At 47.5% G+C, this 19,949-nt stretch overlaps 1 protein-coding gene across 6 annotated transcripts in view; it reads right to left on the bottom strand.

Moving 5' to 3' along the window:
* Positions 1-19,949, bottom strand: part of ATF6 (activating transcription factor 6) — a 440,808-nt gene that overhangs the window by 107,493 nt on the left and 313,366 nt on the right. For 3 of the 6 annotated variants that reach the window (XM_075131428.1, XM_075131427.1, XM_075131426.1), the window contains 2 exons: positions 14,494-14,610; positions 2,341-7,681 (listed from right to left, as the gene is read on the bottom strand). The exons of 2 other annotated variants lie outside the window; for them this stretch is intronic. In XM_075131428.1, the coding sequence (XP_074987529.1) occupies positions 7,473-7,681; positions 14,494-14,610 (326 nt within the window). In that variant the 3' untranslated portion in view covers positions 2,341-7,472. Of the gene's footprint in view, positions 1-2,340; positions 7,682-14,493; positions 14,611-19,949 lie in introns of those variants that run through there. One more of the 6 variants, XM_048859668.2, reaches the window with a different exon arrangement.

Here is a 19,949-nt window from a genome sequence, read left to right as displayed (position 1 = left end):
CTATTGTCCTAAGACCCAGGGGTTTGGGTCTGTGATCACTTTGTAACCAATTGGTTAGGATATTATTCTCAAGCCTCTCAAGGAAAGGGGGTGTAAGGGATTGGGGGCGATATTTTAGGGGAATAGGAACTCCAACTGTTCCTTTCCCTGATCCTTTGTTAAATCAGTTGTTGGTGGTAGCATACCCTACAAGGACAAAAGGAATTTTTGCCTTGGGGAAGTTTTAACCTAAGCTGGTAGAAATAAGCTTAGGGGGTCTTTAAAGCGGGTCCCACATCTGTACTCTAGAGTTCAGAGTGGGGAGGGAACCCTGACATATGATAACCTGGACTTACCCATCTATGAAAATGCCACCTTAAGTACTTCTTAAGTACACCTTAAACCCCTTCTGATTAGCTCTTAAAACCTTGGGATTGTCACCAAAAGACAAGTGGCAGAGGCTGTGGGCAAATAGCAGGTTCAAGAATCAAGACCTGATCACGAATCCTACAGCCCAATCACCTGGGTTCACCGTGGCACATAAGACCCAGGACTTCCCACAGGCACTGCAAATACCTACTACACAAATGGAATATGGACCTGTGGAACATCTAGTGACTGCTGGGAATTGGAGCTGTGGTTGGGTGTTGGAAAAAGGATTGGGAGGGCCTCAGCTAGCTCGGGGTGACATACTGGTAATGCTGGACACTTGCACTAAGTGTGCATGCTTCCCCAGTTGAGTCCCATGTGAGACACAGGTGCACTGTCCATTCACACAGGCAGTTTTTTGGCAGAGGGTCAAACCAGCAGAAAGGAGTTGGGCTGTGCATTCAGGTGCCACAAGGAACCTAAAGAAAACTGACAATAGCCATTTCTGAGCTAGCCCAGAACCAGCCGAGCCTCTCCCACATGTGTAGTCACATTTCTCAGAGGCCCCTAGACTGTTCCAGGGTGATACTGCTGGGGCCAGAATAACGGGAGCTCTGTCCCTCTGGAAGGGCAGATCTCACTTACAATAGGGGGTGAAGTATCATGGCTTCCCGAGGCCCATGAGAAAGAACCATGGAGCTTTGGAAAAGGGCAAAGTTCAGATCCTTGCAGCAAGAGAACTGGCTGGCACATCTGGAGTCAGACAGAGGGGGGCTGAGTGCCTGTTTCACACCAAGGAGGACGCAAAATGCTCATGGATTTAAGAGCACAACTGTAAGAGTGCACAGCAGAATCTGTATAGACAGCCCTGACACAACAGGAGGATCACGCTAGCTGAGGAGAGACCTTGCCAAAGGGAAGGCCCGCATGAGGAATTTGCATCCTGTCCTGAAAAGGACTCCATGCTCTAGGGTCAGGGTTTCTCAAACTTCATTGCACTGCGACCCCCTTCTGACAATAAAAATTACTACATGACTCTGGGAAGGGGAACCAAAGCCTGAGCAGCACTGCCCCAGGCGGGGGACAGGGGGAGAGAGCCAAAGCCCTGCCACTCCGAGAGGGGGTGGGGGTGGGTGGGTGGTAGGGGGACAAAGCTGAAGCTTGAGGGCTTCGGGGGACTGTAACCTGAGCCCAACTGCCTAGGGCTGAAGCCAAAGCCTGAGCCCCGCCACCCAGGGCTGAAGCAAGTCTTTGGCTCCCAGACTTTGGCTTCAGGCCCAGGCCCCAGCAAGTCTAACACTAGCCCTGGAGACCCCATTAAAATGGGGTTGTGACCCAGTTTGAGAACTGCTGCTCTAGGTACTATAACCCAACAGGATGTGCTGCTGCAGGAGGCTGACAATCAAATATAGCAGCAATAGTGGGTAAAAAAAAAGCTCAACAGAGTTTCTTGTGTTGTTTTACTGGCAAGTCAGGCTGGTTCCCGGTTCCAACTGTTGTGGACATTACAATGTAGGGAATTTGTAGACCCTATCAACTGAAAAAAGGTGACCCCCTCCCCCAACCCTCTAACCACAGCCATTGAAACTAGTGGTAGATTACTTACAGACACATTAGTAGCAATCAAACCTTCAGGGCATAACCCTAGCTACTCTCCCTTCCTTCCCCCAGCTAGTATTACACAGAGTTACAAAACTTGGGTTTTCCCCCTTCTTCTGCAGCATCAAGTCCTGGGTTTTCAAACTGGTAAGAACTAGACATGCCAGTTGGTCTCCTCTGCTGTGGCCGTTCGGGTACTCTCCAGTCCTGCCTCAGAGGAGAGAATTCCATTGGAAAGATTTGGCCTATTCAGAATAGAGAGTAGAACCTAAGTGCTAAAGCTTCATTCAAGTCCTGGAGGAGACCAGAATTCAACTGCTTTCCTTGCTCCATCAGTGGAGAATTTCTCTGCTTTTCATTCTCTCATTTCAGAAATGGAAATAGATATAAAAACAAAGTTAAAAATGATTTTATTTCCTCTTGTTACAAACACAGATGGACTCATTTATGAGCCTGAAATAAAGTTTTTTTGTTTTGCATACGGTGATCCCACATATCATTTAAAGGCGAAATCAGAGCAGCCTCATTCCCTATCCCCCAAACAGGATTTTATTCTGAGGGTCCAAAAATAATCTGGTAAGAATAACCCTGCTGCATCCATTTTACAAACTTTCCAGGATGTGCTTCACAGTCCGTGACCTGCTGGGCCGCCTTTGCTGGCTTCAGTCAGGCCCCCTGAGTGCTGAGGTCTTTCTGGGGAGTCAATTGCAGGACTGGGTCTATGAATTTAGGGCTGGATTTGAAGCTTTAGGAAGTGCATGGGAGCTCAGCGTGTGAAGAGCCTGCTGTATCAGGCTCATGTCTTAATTACTGCCTTTCCAAGATAGAGAGTCCCAAATCTGGTCACTGTTGGGGATGGTGCTAGGGTGTCATGGGGTGAGTCGGCACAAAGCAGCTCTACCAGAGCTAGCAAGGGGGCAGCACTACTTTAGACAAGGCACACGCATTTTTACTATGGTGTGGCCTGCTCCCTGGTCAGCAAGGGATACACAAACGGAGTCCCTGATGCTCCCAGCTGGCTCTAGTCCATGGGGACTAGGACCTCTGCAGCTCTCATTCGAATACATGCTTCCCACAGTTGTTTAAAAGTGTTTTGCAAAATGTAATTGAAATTAAAACAACACATCAAGTAAAACAGTTCTTAGGGTGATTTAAATATTTCCCTGCTATGACAGAAATACAGACATCAGCACTGTGCTGGAAATGGGAGCCAGAAAGTGACACTGATATGAAAGTGAACAGCAGGATTCAAAACAGTGATGAGGGCTATATAAATAAGAACCTGAATAGATTTGCTTTCACCATCTAAAGTGAGTGAAGGGAAAATAGAAAAACAGAGCATCAGGATGAAAAGGATGATTAAAGGAAGTTCACTTCAATAATCCGAGGTATCAGTAACCCAGGGAAGGTGTGTTCTTAAGCAAGATGATGCTATTTTTATCTTGGCTGTCCCTTCAAATAGAAACAAACTACTCAAGATTGAGGTGCCTAAATTAATGAGTTGACCTCTGCAATTTAACCTGTGCAATCAACCCTTAAGGACTCTAGATTGGCTTCCAGTGTTCTTGCTGTCCTCTCTAGCACCACTTATTTTCACAATGAGATTTGCAGTTCAAGTGTGGAAGCCATGCAGATGAGCTTAACAGAAAATTTAATGGTTAAAATACTTAAATATCACCAGAGTCTAGTACAATCCTTCGAAACTCACACATCTTTAATCACAGGTTTCATCACACTTGCCAAGGGCCGGATCCCTTCAACGATCTGCGGTGTAAGAATGCTGGTAAAGGAAGGTTAATATAACTGCAAAGTAAATGCTTTTAACCAGATGTTCCTCATGGATTGTTACAGCATCCACCCTCAGCTGGTACGTCTGCAGACACCATTGTAAGCACTGGTGCAAAATACATGAGTACAAGGACTGGAACGAGGTGTCTGTGCCCCTTCCCCTCTCAGAAGGTAAACATTGGCAGCCACTGTCCTTGAAGGGGATGTCACTGAGTGGTTTTACTGAGCAGTTACAGGAATCTTGTGGCTAAATCCCCTTCAACCTGTGCAGAAAACGTATCCCTGAAAGTCAGCACCATTAGTCCTAAAATGTACAGTGCCATCAGCTGGGAAGTTTGAATGTGCTCTCTCAAGCATTCACAGAAAGCCACAGCAAACTTGCAAAATCCTACTTTGTAAAAGTAACCCCTGCCCCACCCCACTGCCCTGTCTCCTGTCATATCCCATTAGTTAGTGTGCCTGGAGGCTACCACCTTGGCTCTCCTGCCAGAGCTCAAACAGCCAGCGGGTACAAGGTCTAATGGCTAGTGTAAGCCACATCTTACAGTCACTAACATTCCAGGTACTCTTATTTGTAAATCAATGGACTAGGGTGATCAGATGAAACGGACAAAATATTGGGACACATGGGGGAAGCAAAAAAAAAAAAAAAAAAAGGCGTCCAGAGTGAGTTACCGAAGCAAAAAACCAAAAAAACCAAACTGCTGGAGCAGCCAAAGCCTCAATATCGGGACAAATGGGCTTTGGTCGGGATGCGGGACAAAGAACTAAAAATCAGGATGTCTGGTCACCCTACAATGGACTCCCAGTGCCTGCAGGAATTACTCTGGAGCACTGGGAAAATGGCCACTGTGTAGCCAAAGAGAGTGGTTCCCTGCTGTGGAGGTATTCACCTCTGCTGGTAGCTCTGTTTTTTGTAGCTGGTGCCCAGCTCCCCACCAATTTTTAGAGGGGCATTTCTCTGCCCTGCTCTCATTCAGCTGTCTGGCCTGTAACTTAGAATCACAGAATATCAGGGTTGGAAGGGACCTCAGGAGGTCATCTAGTCCAACCCCCTGCTCAAAGCAGGACTAATCCCCAATTTTTTTTTTTTGCCCCAAATGGCCCCCTCAAGGATTGAACTCACAACCCTGGGTTTAGCAGGCCAATGCTCAAACCACTGAGCTATCCTTCCCCCCAAATGCAGCAATGCAGCTTGGGCTACTCAAAGGCATTGGTCCCATGCTCCATCACAAACTAGGGGACAGACAAGTGAAAGGGACCCCATGAGATTGGAGAACCACTAGCATAAAATGAACATTCCATAACAGAAAGTACAAGAAATAGCTCAGCTGATTTCTTCTTGCTAGATTTGCCTAACTTGGATCAGAGCCAAGCTGCTCAGACATGGCATTTAAAAAATAAAAATCTCGTATTGCCTAAAATACATTGTAGTGACTCTAAACACACACAGGAGCTGGCAGGGATACTGCCTCCATAGTACAGTTGCCAACTTTCACGTGGTAAATAAGCACCCCGACTTTCACAATAAGACAAAAATCAAGCTAATCCCATTTCAAAACCAGGCCAAAACAAGCCAATCCCTAAGAACCCCAACACTCTATGTGACTAGATCCCCCGGCATGCAGTCTGGGACTGTGGTGAGCCCGCTGTGCACCCCTGACTCTCTCCCCCCCTTGCCCCTGCTTGCTGGGAGCTGATCAAAAAAAAAGAAGCAACAAGCTATAACAAGCAGCAAGTTACAAGCCAAACAAGCAACAAGCTACTAGCCAAAAACTAGTGAACAAGCAACTCACAAGCCAATTAAGTCAAAAACAAGCCCAATTTCTGTGTTTTTTTTTTCATGGGTCTGGCATGTCTGCTCCATGGGAGCCCCATCCAGTTCTGTTCTAGACAAGCCCCATGTTGTAGCAGCAGCTAGGTGACAGACAGGACCTTTCCATGGGGAGCTAGGGCCATTCATGTCTGATCTCATGATTCATACCATGACAGATGATGCGGCAGGTCTGGCAAGTCAAAGGTGCACCACAAGGTGCAGGTGAGGAAGTGCGCTGGCTCTTTAAAAAGCCACTGTGAACCAACATGCTCTGCTCACTCAGGGCACAAAGGAAGGTTTGTTGTTAAAACATTTTGTGTATTTTTCCCCAAATCTCCCTTTTAAGGAAGCGTCTGGTGTTTTTTTCCACAGATATTAAATTGCACATAGCTTGGCTTTCTCCAGGGACCAAATGATCCAAGGATAATGCTGGCTGCTGCGCTAGGAAGGGAACTTAGCATGCCAAGGGGATGAAGCTTTTCTCAATCATGAGAGTGTTTGAAAAATGGTATTCACTTCCCACAAGGAGCTAGCACAAATTTCCCTAGCAAGGAATCAAATGGCAGGAATTCCCTTCTACTGGTGAGAAGAGTGCGTTCGCCTGGAGAGTGAGGAGCTGCTTAGTGTGGTCAGAAACAGACGGTCATATGTGGCATAGGATTCCAGGGCAATACATTCAGACTGAGCAGCCAGAGAGAGTTTGTAGTGGTGACAACTATTAGACTGGAATAATTCCCACCACGTCCTGTGCGCTGCAGGAAGTTAGACTGGGGGAATCCCAACGGTCACTTTAGTCTTAAAATCTAGCCCAAATCCAGTTCCTATTCTTTCTCCATGAGGGCAGTGGCTCTGCAAGCAGCAAAGCTGGTTTGGCTCTGCGGGGGAGGATTCCAGGGGGCCGTGCAGTGTGTGCCTGCTCTGGACAGTGCAGAACTCAGCTTTGCAGCAGTTCCTGCATGGAGTCACCCTTCTTCTTGCCTGTAGGGGGAACCACAGAGGCCAGGCCAGCTGTTCCTTTCTCCCATCCTGGCATAAAGTACAGAGCAGACTGTGAGCAGAATGGTTCACTGTGCACAGTTCCAGACAAAAGCTGCAGCCCTACCTCTGCACAGATACAGGACGTGTCGGTTCTAGGGCACCCCATGTCTCGCTGCCCCCTCCACAGTTAAACTTGCCCTTTCTTCTCCTGCCCTGTTTGCTAACATGCTTGAGTGTAAATAAATAAATACTGCGACTCTGGACTTCTAGCAGAAGTCCTCTAGCAGAAGTCTAGCAGAGCCTCCTTCCACAGAATCCCCAGGTCTCCATAAACAGCAGCTAATCAAACCTCGGCACCCCCTCCTCTGTGAGGTAGGGCAGGGGTTAGCCCCAATTTGCAAATGAGGAAACTGAAATACAGAGGTCAAGGAAGTTATTCCAGATCATACAGCAGGTAGGGCCCTGTCCTCCTGGCCCCAGCCCTGCTTGCTGGCCACCAGGCCATACTGCCACTCCCAGACATCACCACCCTTCTGCCCAGCTTCCTTCACCTGCCTGCCCTGTCCCTGCAGGATGGCTGTTCACTCGCCGTCATTCCCAGGCTGTCGTCAAACACTGCCCTGGGCCATCATGGGATGTATCAGACAGGGGAAGAGGCTGGGCAGGGTGCACCAGGAAGGCTGGGAAGGCAATGAGCAGGGCAGTATCACAGGGTTCTGATAAAGCGTTCCATTTGAGGAGGCGTATCAATGCTGAGCCCTCTGCCGTTCTAGGAGTCCTGGAAAGGCCAGGTTAACTGCAAGTGGTAGGGCCTAGTGCTGGAGCTGGGATCCCCAGCTGTTTAGCTAGTAATAGTGATAGTGGTGAAGGCTGCATTTGTATCACCAAACATTTCTGCCTCCTTGCTGGGGCTCAGGGACTGCAGCTGTGAGGCTTCTGGGAGCTACTGCAGTGATTCCATGAGTGCTCTCATAGGGTGGGCTGTCTCAGGGACGGTGCGAGCAGCACTATAGAAGGGGTTGGTCTGATTCCATTGCTGTTCTCGAAGGTACCGGGGTATGGAGGAGCTTTTAATATGCAGAATCCTGGTGTCCATCACTTCACAGTCTATCTGCATCATCACCTCGTAGTCCTGCCCATTTATGACATTCTCTGCAAAAGGAAAGGGCAGCGTTAGCACCTCAGCAGCATCTCCTTTCTGTTATGTTGGCCTGAAGTTTGGGAAAACCCTTTGAAACCAGGATATAAAGATACTTTCTAAGGCCTTTGGACCCAAAGAGTTTTCATAAACCATGTGCATGCAGCCAGCTCTGGGGTGTGTAAGGCCCGGGGAGTCTTGAATCTGGGCCTGCAGAGCTGTCAGGCAACAGACACCTCCATGCTACCCTCCAGCAGCAGCTATAACCCGCTCATGCTCCACTACCTACACCTGCTGTGGACACAGACCAGGAAGTCCTGCCTCCAGGGGTCCAAGAGACCACAGCTCTGTGGCTCTTGATTGGCTCCCTGCCGTACACAAGCCCAAGGGGATTCCAGGACGTGTCCCGGCAACAGTGGGGATCTCTTGTAGCTCCCATGACCTTCTGGCTTTGATCTTGGCTTGATTTGGACTTTGCCTCCTGATCCCTGACTCAGACTCTGATCCTTGGTATCGAGCCCAGCCTGGAACCTGACTAAGAACTCCTCTGCTAGTCTCAGCCTCCAGTCTGATCCTGCTCTGACTGCCCTTGTCAGGATCCTGACAGGGTTGGGGCATCAGTCACTCAGCACACTGCATGTCGGTGACATGGTAACGAGGGGAAATTTTGGCCAGTGACATTAGGGCATAACCATTCTTCTTACAAAAATGCCATAGAAAGTTGGTCCAATCAAAGATATTCCCTCCCCCACCCTGTCTCACCAATATCCTGAGACCGACATGGCTACAACAGCACTGCAAACAAAACATGTCATGGGCATTTCCATGACCAAGCAGAATAGAAAGGAGCTCAGATAATTAGGGCTCATAATTATCTGAATGGTCACAGGACCTAGGGATCCTCATGGCTGAGAAACCCCCAGCTCTGCAGACAGCCAATCCTATATCGCAACACTGTTCACTCATGGTCTTTAACAGAGATGGAAAGTTTGGGCATTCCTGTCTGGCCTTTTGGGTTGGCCCATTATAGAGAGAGGGACCAGACCCAAAGCCCGGGCCTTGTGGGGCCTGCGCCCAGGGTCCATCTCTAAGGTTTGGGCAGGGCTACAGCTGGATATCTGCTACACACGCTCATTTGCCTTTGGAGACAATAGCATTACTTGAAAAATGTTTTAGCATAAAACTCAGGGACAGGAGGAGAGAACAAGTCACCATTTCAGATGGGATTACAATCCTCTGCCCTGCATCAAACTTGTAGTCAATCACCCTGCCAGCCAGGCTCTGGACCCATGGCACTTCCACTGTCTAGAGAGCCTGTCTGTTTGCAGAGAGGGGCTAGGCTCTGAGCTGGCTGGGGAATAAAATCCGTGGGGTGTTTACTGTCCAGAGTTTAAAGATGGAGGTGGGAGGGGGGGAAAGCACATCTGAGTCATTGAAAACAAAGCCAGTGTCTCTGGGGATCTCTTAGGTTTTTGACTTTGGAGCTAGATGCTCTAAAGTAGTCAGCTGAGTTTGCTTTCTGTGGCTCAAGATGGAAGATTGTGCAATGGAAAATGTTCAGATCAGAGGCATGAAATACACATTACCAATTTTACTGCTTTCCTGAATTAACTTTGATTCTGGCTGATGGCTCACAATCAGGGCTGCACCATGCCTCATGCCACCTGCAGCAGTCATTACATCAAATATGTCTGGTGCAGTAATGAAAAACAGGAGGCTAAGTCTAAGGGGCTGACGGCCAGTGAGGGAAATGGAAATGCTTGATTTCCCTTGCATTCTGGGTGTGCCGCCCTGTGAGCAGAGCCAGAGCTATCTGTGACTGCCAGGCTGCTGGGAGCTTAGGCTGCTGCTTCAAACACTGGACATAAGAACATAAGAACACAAGAATGGCCATACTGGGTCAGATCAAAGGTCCATCCAGCCCAGTATCCTGTCTACCGACAGTGGCCAATGCCAGGTGCCCTAGAGTGAGTGAACCTAACAGGTTGTCATAAATATAAAGGGAAGGGTAACCACCTTTCTGTATACAGTGCTATAAAATCCCTTCTGGCCAGAGGCAAAATCCTTTCACCTGTAAAGGGTTAAGAAGCTAAGGTAACCTCACTGGCACCTGACCCAAAATGACCAATGAGGGGACAAAATACTTTCAAATAGGTGGGGGGGAGGAGTGGAGTTTTTTGTGTGTCTGTCTGTGTGATACCTTTGCCAGGAACAGATCAAGGATGCAAGCTCTCCAACTCCTGTAAAGTTAGTAAGTAATCTAGCTAGAAAATGCGTTAGATTTTCTTTGTTTTTTGGCTTGTAAATTCGCTGTGCTGGAGGAAATGTGTATTCCTGTTTTTGTGTCTTTTTGTAACAAGGTTTTGCCTAGAGGGATTCTTTATGTTTTGAAGCTGACTGCCTGTAAGATAATCTTCCATTCTGATCTTACAGAGTTGTTCTCTTATCTTCTAATAAAGTTCTGATTTTTAAGAATCTGATTGGGTTTTTTGGGTCTCAAAAATCCAAGGGGTTTGTGCTAATCTTGTTTATTCTCAAGCCTCCCCAGGAAACGGGGTGTAAGGGTTTGGCCAATATTTTGGGGAAACAGGAACTACAAGTGGTCCTTTCCCTGTTCTTTGTCTAAAACACTTGGTGGTGGCAGCACTTTACCTAATCCAAGGGCAAAGACTTTGTGCCTTGGGGAAGTTTTAATCTAAGCTGGTAGAAATAAGCTTAGGGGGTCTTTCATGCAGGTTCCCACATCCGTACCCCAGAGTTCAGCGTGGGGAGGGAACCTTGACACAGGTAATGATCAAGCGATCTCTCTCCTGTCATCCATCTCCACTCTCTGACAAACAGAGGGACACCATTCCTTGCCCATCCTGGCTAATAGCCATTAATGGACTTAACCTCCATGAATTTATCCAGTTCTCTTTTAAACCGTGTTATAGTCCTAGCCTTCACAACCTCCTCAGCCAAGGAGTTCCACACGTTGACTGTGTGCTGAGTGAAGAACTTCCTTTTATTTGTTTTAAACCTGCTACCCATTAATTTCATTTGGTGGTCCCTTGTTCTTATATTATGGGAACAAGTAAATAACTTTTCCTTATTCACTTTCTCCACACCACTCATGATTTTATATACCTCTATCATATCCCCCCTTAGTCTCCTCTTTTCCAAGTTGAAAAGTCCTAGCCTCTTTAATCTCTCCTAGAATCACAGAATCATAGAATATCAGGGTTGGAAGGGACCTCAGGAGGTCATCTAGTCCAACCCCCTGCTCAAAGTAGGACCAATCCCCAACTAAATCATCCCAGACAGGGCTTTGTCAAGCCTGACCTTAAAAATATCTAAGGAAGGAGATTCCACCACCTCCCTAGGTAACGCATTTGAGTGTTTCACCACCCTCCTAGTGAAAAAGTTTTTCCTAATATCCAACTTAAACCTCCCCCACTGCAACTTGAGACCATTACTCCTTGTTCTGTCATCTGCTACCACTGAGAACAGTCTAGATCCATCCTCTTTGGAACCCCCTTTCAGGTAGTTGAAAGCAGCTATCAAATCCCCCCTCATTCTTCTCTTCCATAGACTAAACATCCCCAGTTCCCTCAGCCTCTTCTCATAACTCATGTGTTCCAGCCCCCTAATCATTTTTGTTGCCCTCCGCTGGACTCTTTCCAATTTTTCCACATCCTTCTTGTAGTGTGGGGCCCAAAACTGGACACAGTACTCCAGATGAGGCCTCACCAATGTCGAATAGAAAGGAACGATCACGTCCCTCGATCTGCTGGCAATGCCCCTACATATACATCCCAAAATGCCATTGGCCTTCTTGGCAACAAGGGCACACTGTTGACTCATATCCAGCTTCTCGTCCACTGTAACCCCTAGGTCCTTTTCTGCAGAACTGCTGCCGAGCCATTCGGTCCCTACTCTGTAGCGGTGCATGGGATTCTTCCGTCCTAAGTGCAGGACTCTGCACTTGTCCTTGTTGAACCTCATCAGATTTCTTTTGGCCCAATCCTCTAATTTGTCTAGGGCCCTCTGTATCCTATCCCTACCCTCCAGCATATCTACCTTTCCTCCCAGTTTAGTGTCATCTGCAAACTTGCTGAGGGTGCAATCCACACCATCCTCCAGATCATTTATGAAGATATTGAATAAAACTGGCCCCAGGACCAACCCTTGGGGCACTCCATTTGATACCAGCTGACAACTAGACATGGAGCCATTGATCACCACCCGTTGAGCCCGACAACCTAGCCAACTTTCTATCCACCGTATAGTCCACTCATCCAGCCCATACTTCTTTAACTTGCTGGCAAGAATACTGTGGGAGACCGTGTCAAAAGCTTTGCTAAAGTCAAGGAACAACACGTCCACTGCTTTCCCCTCATCCACAGAGCCAGTTATCTCGTCATAGAAGGCAATTAGATTAGTCAGGCATGACTTGCCCTTGGTGAATCCATGCTGACTGTTCCTGATCACTTTCCTCTCCTCTAAGTGCTTCAGAATTGATTCCTTGAGGACCTGCTCCATGATTTTTCCAGGGACTGAGGTGTCTTTAAAAAGCGTCCATGCAGTTTGCAGGGATTTCACTCTAGTCACTGTACCTTTTAATTTCTGTTTAACTTACCTCCTCATTTTTGCACAGTTCCCCTTTCTGATATTAAATGCCACAGTGTTGGGCTGTAGAGCTGTTCTTCCCACCACAGGAATGTTAAATGTTATTATATTATGGTCACTATTTCAAAGTGGTCCTGTTATAGTTACCTCTTGGACCAGATCCTGCACTCCACTAAGGACTAGATTGAGAGTCGCCTCTCCTCTTGTGGGTTCCTGTACCAGCTGCTCCAAGAAGCAGTCATTTAAAGTATCAAGAAATGATGTCTCTGCATTTCGTCCTGAGGTGACAAGTACCCAGTCAATATGGGGATAATTGAAATCCTGCACTATTACTGAGTTCTTTATTTTGATAGTCTCTCTAATCTCCCTTAGCATTTCATCGTCACTGTTACTGTCCTGGTCAGGTGGTCGATAATAGTTCCCTACTGTTATATTCTTATTAGATCATGGAATTACTATTCATAGAGATTCTATGGAGCATGTGGATTCATTTAAGATTTTTATTTCATTTGATTCTACATTTTCTTTCATATATAGACCCACTCCCCCCCCCCCCACACGACCTGTTCTGTCCTTCCTATATATTTTGTACCCCGGAATGATTGTGTCCCATTGATTGTCCTCACTCCACCAGGTTTCTGTGATGCCTATTATATCAATATCCTCCTTTAACACAAGGGACTCTAGTTCATCCATCTTATTATTTAGACTACTAGCGTTTGTGTACAAGCACTTTAAAAACTTGTCACTGTTTATTTGTCTGCCCTTTTCTGATGTCAGATTCTTTATGTGAATGTTTCTCGTCTGATCTGGCCCATACTTTATCCTCTTCCATCCTCTCCTCCTGACTAAAACCTAGAGAATCTCTATCAATAGACTCTCCTCTAAGAGAAGTCTCTGTCCGATCCACATGCACCTCTGCAGCAGTTGGCTTTCCCCCATCTCTTAGTTTAAAAACTGCTCTGCAACCTTTTAAATGTTAAGTGCCAGCTGTCTGGATCCACTTTGGTTTAGGTGGAGCCCATCCTTCCTGTATAGGCTTCCCCATCCCAAAAGTTTCCCCAGTTCCTAATAAATCTAAACCCCTCCTCTCTACACCATCGTCTCATCCATGCATTGAGACTCTGAAGCTCTGCCTGCCTACCTGGCCCTGCATGGGGAACTGGAAGTATATCTGAGAATGCCACCATAGAGGTCCTGGATTTCAGTCTCTTTCCTAGCAGCCTAAATTTGGCCTCCAGGACGTCTCTCCTACCCTTCCCTATGTCATTGGTACCTACATGTACCATGACCACCGGCTCCTCCCCAGCACTACACAGAAGTCTATCTAGATGCCTCGAGAGATCCACAACCTTCGACCAGGCAGGCAAGTCACGATATGGTTCTCCCGGTCATCACAAACCCAGCTATCTATGTTTCTAATGATCGAATCTCCCATTACTAACACCTGCCTTTTCCTAATGACTGGAGTTCCCTCCCCCGGAGAGGCAACCTCAGTTTGAGAGGATACCCCAACATCATCTGGAAGGAGGGTCTCAACTATGGGAAGGTTTCCCTCTGTTCCCGTTGACTGCTCTCCTTCTCTGGGCCTTTCATCCTCCTTAACAGTGCAGGGGCTGTCTGACCGGAGGTGGGACAAATCTACAGTGTCCTGGAAAGCCTCATCAACTTACCTCTCTGCCTCCCTTAGCTCCTCCAGTTCCACCACCCTGGCCTCCAAAGCCCGTACACAGACTCTGAGGGCCAGGAGCTCCTTGCACCAAATGCACACATATGCCACCTGCCCATCCAACCTTCCCTGCTCTTCCCGCCCCATGTTACCTGTGGGACGGGGGAAAGAGGGGCTCAGTCCTTTTCCTGTGCATTTCCAACTACTCTCCCTGGCAGTTGGGCAGGGCTTGCTCCCTGTCTGGGCTTGCTTGCTGAGGACAGGGGCCAAACATGCTGGGGGTGGAGGGGAGCCCTGGCTTGCTCTGCCCCTGTCCCCGGCAGCAGGGCCCAGGCTCCTTGATGCCCCACTCCTCGCCCTCCCCCCCTGGGACTTCCCCTGCTCCCCGCCTCCTGACCATGACGCCCTGGAGCACCAAGTCTGGTGGTGCTTTAGCCAAGCTGCCTGGCAGGAGCTGCAGCCACCCTGCCCAGGCGCTGGGGGAACTGTGACTGCGAGGCAGGCAGGGAGGGAGAAGAGGGGCCAGGGGCTAGCCTCTGCCCCACTCACCGTGCTGCCGGGGGAGTTGGGCTGGCTCCTCTGCAAGCCTGCTCCTGGCAGGAGCTTGGGGGCCAGAGGGAAGGGTGTGGTCTGCGGGCCGTAGTTTGTCCCCCTCTGCTTTAGAGTCTGAAAGGAAGGTTTAAAATTACACTCAAACAGGCTGGTACAAATGCTGGAAGGCATTGCTAATGCCAGTACAGCTGAACCAACAATGCTGTGGGTGGCAATTATTTGATGAAATGCTCCACTGCAGATTGTAGCCATGGTTGTGGCCTATACTTGCAGCTGAAAAAGTTAAAAGCTGGCTTAGCTCCCTCACTCCTGATGCTGTGTACGTTCACAGATTTTAAGGCCAGAAGGGACCATTATGATCTTCCAGTCTGAGCTCCTGCATAACACAGGCCCGAGAGCCTCACCCAGTGACTCACCCAGTGACTCCTGCATCCAGCTCTGGTTGAGTCAGAGCAGATCTTTCAGAAGGAGACTCCCCCAATCTTGATCTACAGATGCCAACTGATGGAGAATCCACCATAGCCTTTTGTGGGTCTCCCTCATGGGTCTCTGCACTGTGCATTTCTAATCCTTGGTGCCATCCAGTCTCCCTTCTCTGTAGTAGCCTAACGTGCTTAACCCAATCCTTCCTCTCCAACTCCCAGTCAGCTCAGCCATGTACCCCTGAGGTCTGTGCCCAGAAACCCTCTATTGCCTCAATCAGTGAGGTGGAGAGCCTGGCAGGCTGGCCAAGAATCGGCCGGGATTGAAAGCCCCAGGACCCAATATTGTTCCTATCCCTAGCCTCACAGTTAATCTGCTGGAATGTTTGCACTTTCCAGTCTGCATTAAACTTAGCTGCTTTTCACTTGCATAATGTTCAGAAACATAGAGGGGCCAAGTTGCTTCTAATGTTTACTGCCTTGAGTTACTTGTGACTGATAGTTTTGCAGGGTTATGTAAGTAAAACAGGTCAGTGTAAAGGAATTTGTGTTTATAAATAGATTTACTGCTCCTTTTTACACTTCATAACATACAGCCCTGTGTGCTATGCCACCTCAGGACAAAACTCCAGAACATGTTGGGTTTGTTAAAAAAGCCGTACTTTGTTTTTATGCTGAACTGCCACTTTAGCTTAGAATCATAGAATCATAGAATATCAGGGTTGGAAGGGACCTCAGGAGGTCATCTAGTCCAACCCCCTGCTCAAAGCAGGACCAATCCCCCAACTAAATCATCCCAGACAGGGCTTTGTCAAGCCTGACCTTAAAAACTTCTAAAGAAGGAAATTCCACCATCTCCCTAGGTAACGCATTCCAGTGTTTCACCACTCTCCTAGTGAAAAAGTTTTTCCTAATATCCAACCTAAATCTCCCCCACTGCAACTTGAGACCATTACTCCTTGTTCTGTCATCTGCTACCACTGAGAACAGTCTAGATCCATCCTCTTTGGAACCCCCTTTCAGGTAGTTGAAAGCAGCTATCAAATCCCCCCTCATTCTTCTCTTCCGTAGACTAAACATCCCCAGTTCCCTCAGCCTCTCCTCATAACTCATGTGTTCCAGCCCCCTAATCATTTTTGTTGCCCTCCGCTGGACTCTTTCCAATTTTTCCACATCCTTCTTGTAGTGTGGGGCCCAAAACTGGACACAGTACTCCAGATGAGGCCTCACCAATGTCGAATAGAGGGGAACGATCACGTCTCTCGATCTGCTGGCAATTCCCCTACTTATATATCCCAAAATGCCATTGGCCTTCTTGGCAACAAGGGCACACTGTTGACTCATATCCAGCTTCTCGTCCACTGTAACCCCTAGGTCCTTTTCCGCAGAACTGCTGCCTAGCCATTCGGTCCCTACTCTGTAGCGGTGCATGGGATTCTTCCATCCTAAGTGCAGGCTTCTGCACTTGTCCTTGTTGAACCTTATCAGATTTCTTTTGGCCCAATCCTCAATTTGTCTAGGGCCCTCTGTATCCTATGCCTACACTCCAGCGTATCTACCTCTCCTCCCAGTTTAGTGTCATCTGCAAACTTGCTGAGGGTGCAATTCACACCATCCTCCAGATCATTAATGAAGATATTGAACAAAACTGGCTGCAGGACCCACCCTTGGGGCACTCCGCTTGATACTGGCTGCCAACTAGACATGGAGCCATTGATCACTACCCGTTGAGCCCGACAATCTAGCCAGCTTTCTATCCACCTTATCGTCCGTTCATCCAGCCCATACTTCTTTAACTTACTGGCAAGAATGCTGAGGGAGACCGTGTCAAAAGCTTTGCTAAAGTCAAGGAACAACACATCCACTGCTTTCCCCTCATCCACAGAGCCAGTTATCTCGTTATAGAAGGCAATTAGATTAGTCAGGCATGACTTGCCCTTGGTGAATCCATGCTGACTGTTCCTGATCACTTTCCTCTCCTCTAAGTGCTTCAGAATTGATTCCTTGAGGACCTGCTCCATGATTTTTCCAGGGACTGAGGTGAGGCTGACTGGCCTGTAGTTCCCCAGATCCTCCTTCGTCCCTTTTTTAAAGATGGGACTATATTAGCCTTTTCCCAGTCATCCGGGACCTCCCCCGATCGCCATGAGTTTTCAAAGATAATGGCCAATGGCTCTGCAATCACATCCGCCAACTCCTTTAGCACTCTCGGATGCAGCGCATCCGGCCCCATGTACCTGTGCTCGTCCACTTCTTTCTTCACAGAGGAGTAATGACCACTTACTAAGACCAAAAACAGATCCCAGCAAAAGATGGCATTCACTGTAACTTCCTGAAAAAATGAGATCCCGGCTGCCTGGTATTAACTGCATCTAATGTCCCAATAACAACTATGTGGGTGAAACCATACAATCACTACGATCTCGAATGAACTCACACAGAATAGTGTAAAGACACTATATTACCCGTGGGCGAACGCCTTTCACAGAACGATCACTCCATATTTGACCTCAGTCCTTATCCTCAAATGAAAAAGACACTGGTTTTATGGCTCATTACAACAATTTGTAACCTATTAACCCTTCTTTGACTTATGACTGCAGTGAGGTTAATTGTCAACTTCACTCTAAGTGGGGTTCGGAAACATGGGTTCACCACTTACGCTTGACAAGCTGTCCCATATTGTGGTTAGCTGTGACACTCTGGTTACCTTTTCCAGACTGAAGAAAAGCTCTGTGTAGCTTGAAAGCTTGTCTCTTCCATCTACTGGTGGTCCAATAAAAGCTGGTCCAATAAAAGATATTACCTCGCCCACCTTGTCTCTCACATACTAATTTAGCAGAGAGAGGTCTAACACAATCCAGTGGCTGGAAGTAGAAGCTAGACAAATTCAGACTAGAAATAACAGTCAGGGGAATTAACCACTGGAACAATTTACCATGGGTCATGGTGGATTCTCCATCAAGGCACTTTTTAAATCAAGTTTGGATGTTTGTCTAAAAGAGCTTCTCTACTTCAAACAGGAATTAATTCAAGGAAGTTAAGAAGCCAGCAAGTTAAAGCAGTATGGATTGGATGAATGAACTATAAGGTGGATAGAAAACTGGCTAGATCGTCACGCTAAACGGGTAGTGATCAATAGCTCGATGTCTAGTTGGCAGCCAGTATCAAGCAGAGTGCCCCAGGAGTCGGTCCTGGGGCCAGTTTTGTTCAACATCTTTATTAATAACTTGGATGATGGGATCGATTGCACCTCCAGCAAGTTTGCAGGTGACACTAAACTGGGAGGAGAGGTAGATGGACCCTATCGCTACCCACTAGCATAGAGTGACCTAGACAAATTGGAGGATTGGGCCAAAAGAAATCTGATGAGGTTCAACAAGGACAAGTGCAGAGTCCTGTACTTAGGACAGAAGAATCCCATGCACTGCTACAGGCTGGGGACAGACTGGCTAAGCAGCAGTTCTGCAGAAAAGGATCTGGGGTTTACAGTGGACGAGAAGCTGGATATGAGTTAACAGTGTGCCCTTGTTGCCAAGAAGGTTAATGGCATATTGGGCTGCATTAGTAGGGGCATTGCCAGCAAATCGAGGGAAGTGATTATTCCCTTCTATTCAGCAATCTGGAGTACTGCGTCCAGTTTGGGGCCCCCCAGTACAGAAAGAATGTGGACAAATTGGAGAGAGTCCAGTGGAAGGCAACAAAAATGATTAGGGGGCGGGGGCACATGACTTATGAGGAGAGGCTGAGGGAACTGGGCTCATTTAGTCTGTAGAAGAGAAGAGTGATGGGGGATTTGATAGCAGCCTTCAACTACTTGAGTTCCAAAGAGGATGGAGCTAGGCTGTTCTCAGTGGTGGCAGATGACAGAACAAGAAGCAATGGTCTCAAGTTGCAGTGGGGGAGGTCTAGGTTGGATATTAATTAGGAAAAACTATTTCACTAGGAGGGTGGTGAAGCACTGAAATGGGTCGCCTATGGAAGTGGTGGAATCTCCTTCCTTAGAGGTTTTTAAGGCCCGGCTTGACAAAGCCCTGACTGGGATGATTTAGTTGGGGATTGGTCCTGCTTTGAGCAGGGGGTTGGACTAGATGACCTCCTTAGGTCTCTTCCAACCCTAATCTATGATTCTATGATTAAGTGCTATAGTCTGTGTTATACAGGCCACACTAGATGATCACATCACACAATACTCCTAACTTTACAATCTATAAAACCCACAGTGGGGTTTATATTCCCAGACTGGACTGGAGTTTGGAGCAATGCAAGCTCCACTGAAGGTGAGGGCTCTGGCTTCTCACAGCTTAGGTGTCTGTCTGTTGAACCAGTACAGTTCTTCCCAAATGTAGCTCACTTGCAGCCCATTTTCTGTTTAAATTTCTGCATTCATACTATGCTCAGTAGTCTAGACAATGTTTCCATCGGAAGAGTTGCTATGCACTACCAAATAAGTCTTAACTATAGCAGTGCTACTGTAAGAGCTATGGAGACTAAAAGTACACTCATCCCAAGAACATATCAGTGGTTCCAAAATGTTTACAAATGGGACAGATTTGTCTTCTATGCTGTATTGCTTGAGGCAATGGAGAAAGTATTATTTGCTTTTTGAGCCAAATCACTTTTCTTTTAAAAAGCAGGATGCTTTTGAGCCCATTTCCAGAAAAATTACTTTCAATGGCCTTACCTAAGTAGTAAAGCTTAACTATCCATCAGACACCAAGATGAGTTAAAATGGACCCTTGGAGTATTCAAGTAAAGGTACTGTTCCTTCCCAGGTCTCCTTGTGTGTCTCCCACTGAACGCCATTGCTAAGAAAACAAACAATGGGCCAGATTGCTGGGTCTGATTAAGATGTGCTCAGCACAGGGCTTGGGGCTGTCACCTTTCCTCCCCCCAAACCCTGCCCCCCAGCACACTGGCTGCAAGGGTCTCCTAGGTACTGCATTGCTAGCTGGTGATCACGACCATAGCACTCATGAGCTGGCCACAGCCCCTTCCCACCCACCAGCACTGTGCCAGAGCCTCACAAAC

This window comes from Caretta caretta, chromosome 8 (assembly GCF_965140235.1).
Source record: "Caretta caretta isolate rCarCar2 chromosome 8, rCarCar1.hap1, whole genome shotgun sequence".
Classification (NCBI taxonomy): domain Eukaryota; kingdom Metazoa; phylum Chordata; order Testudines; family Cheloniidae; genus Caretta; species Caretta caretta.
The sequence above is the reverse complement of the archived record's forward strand: the minus strand, read 5'-3'. Positions and strand labels throughout refer to the sequence as shown.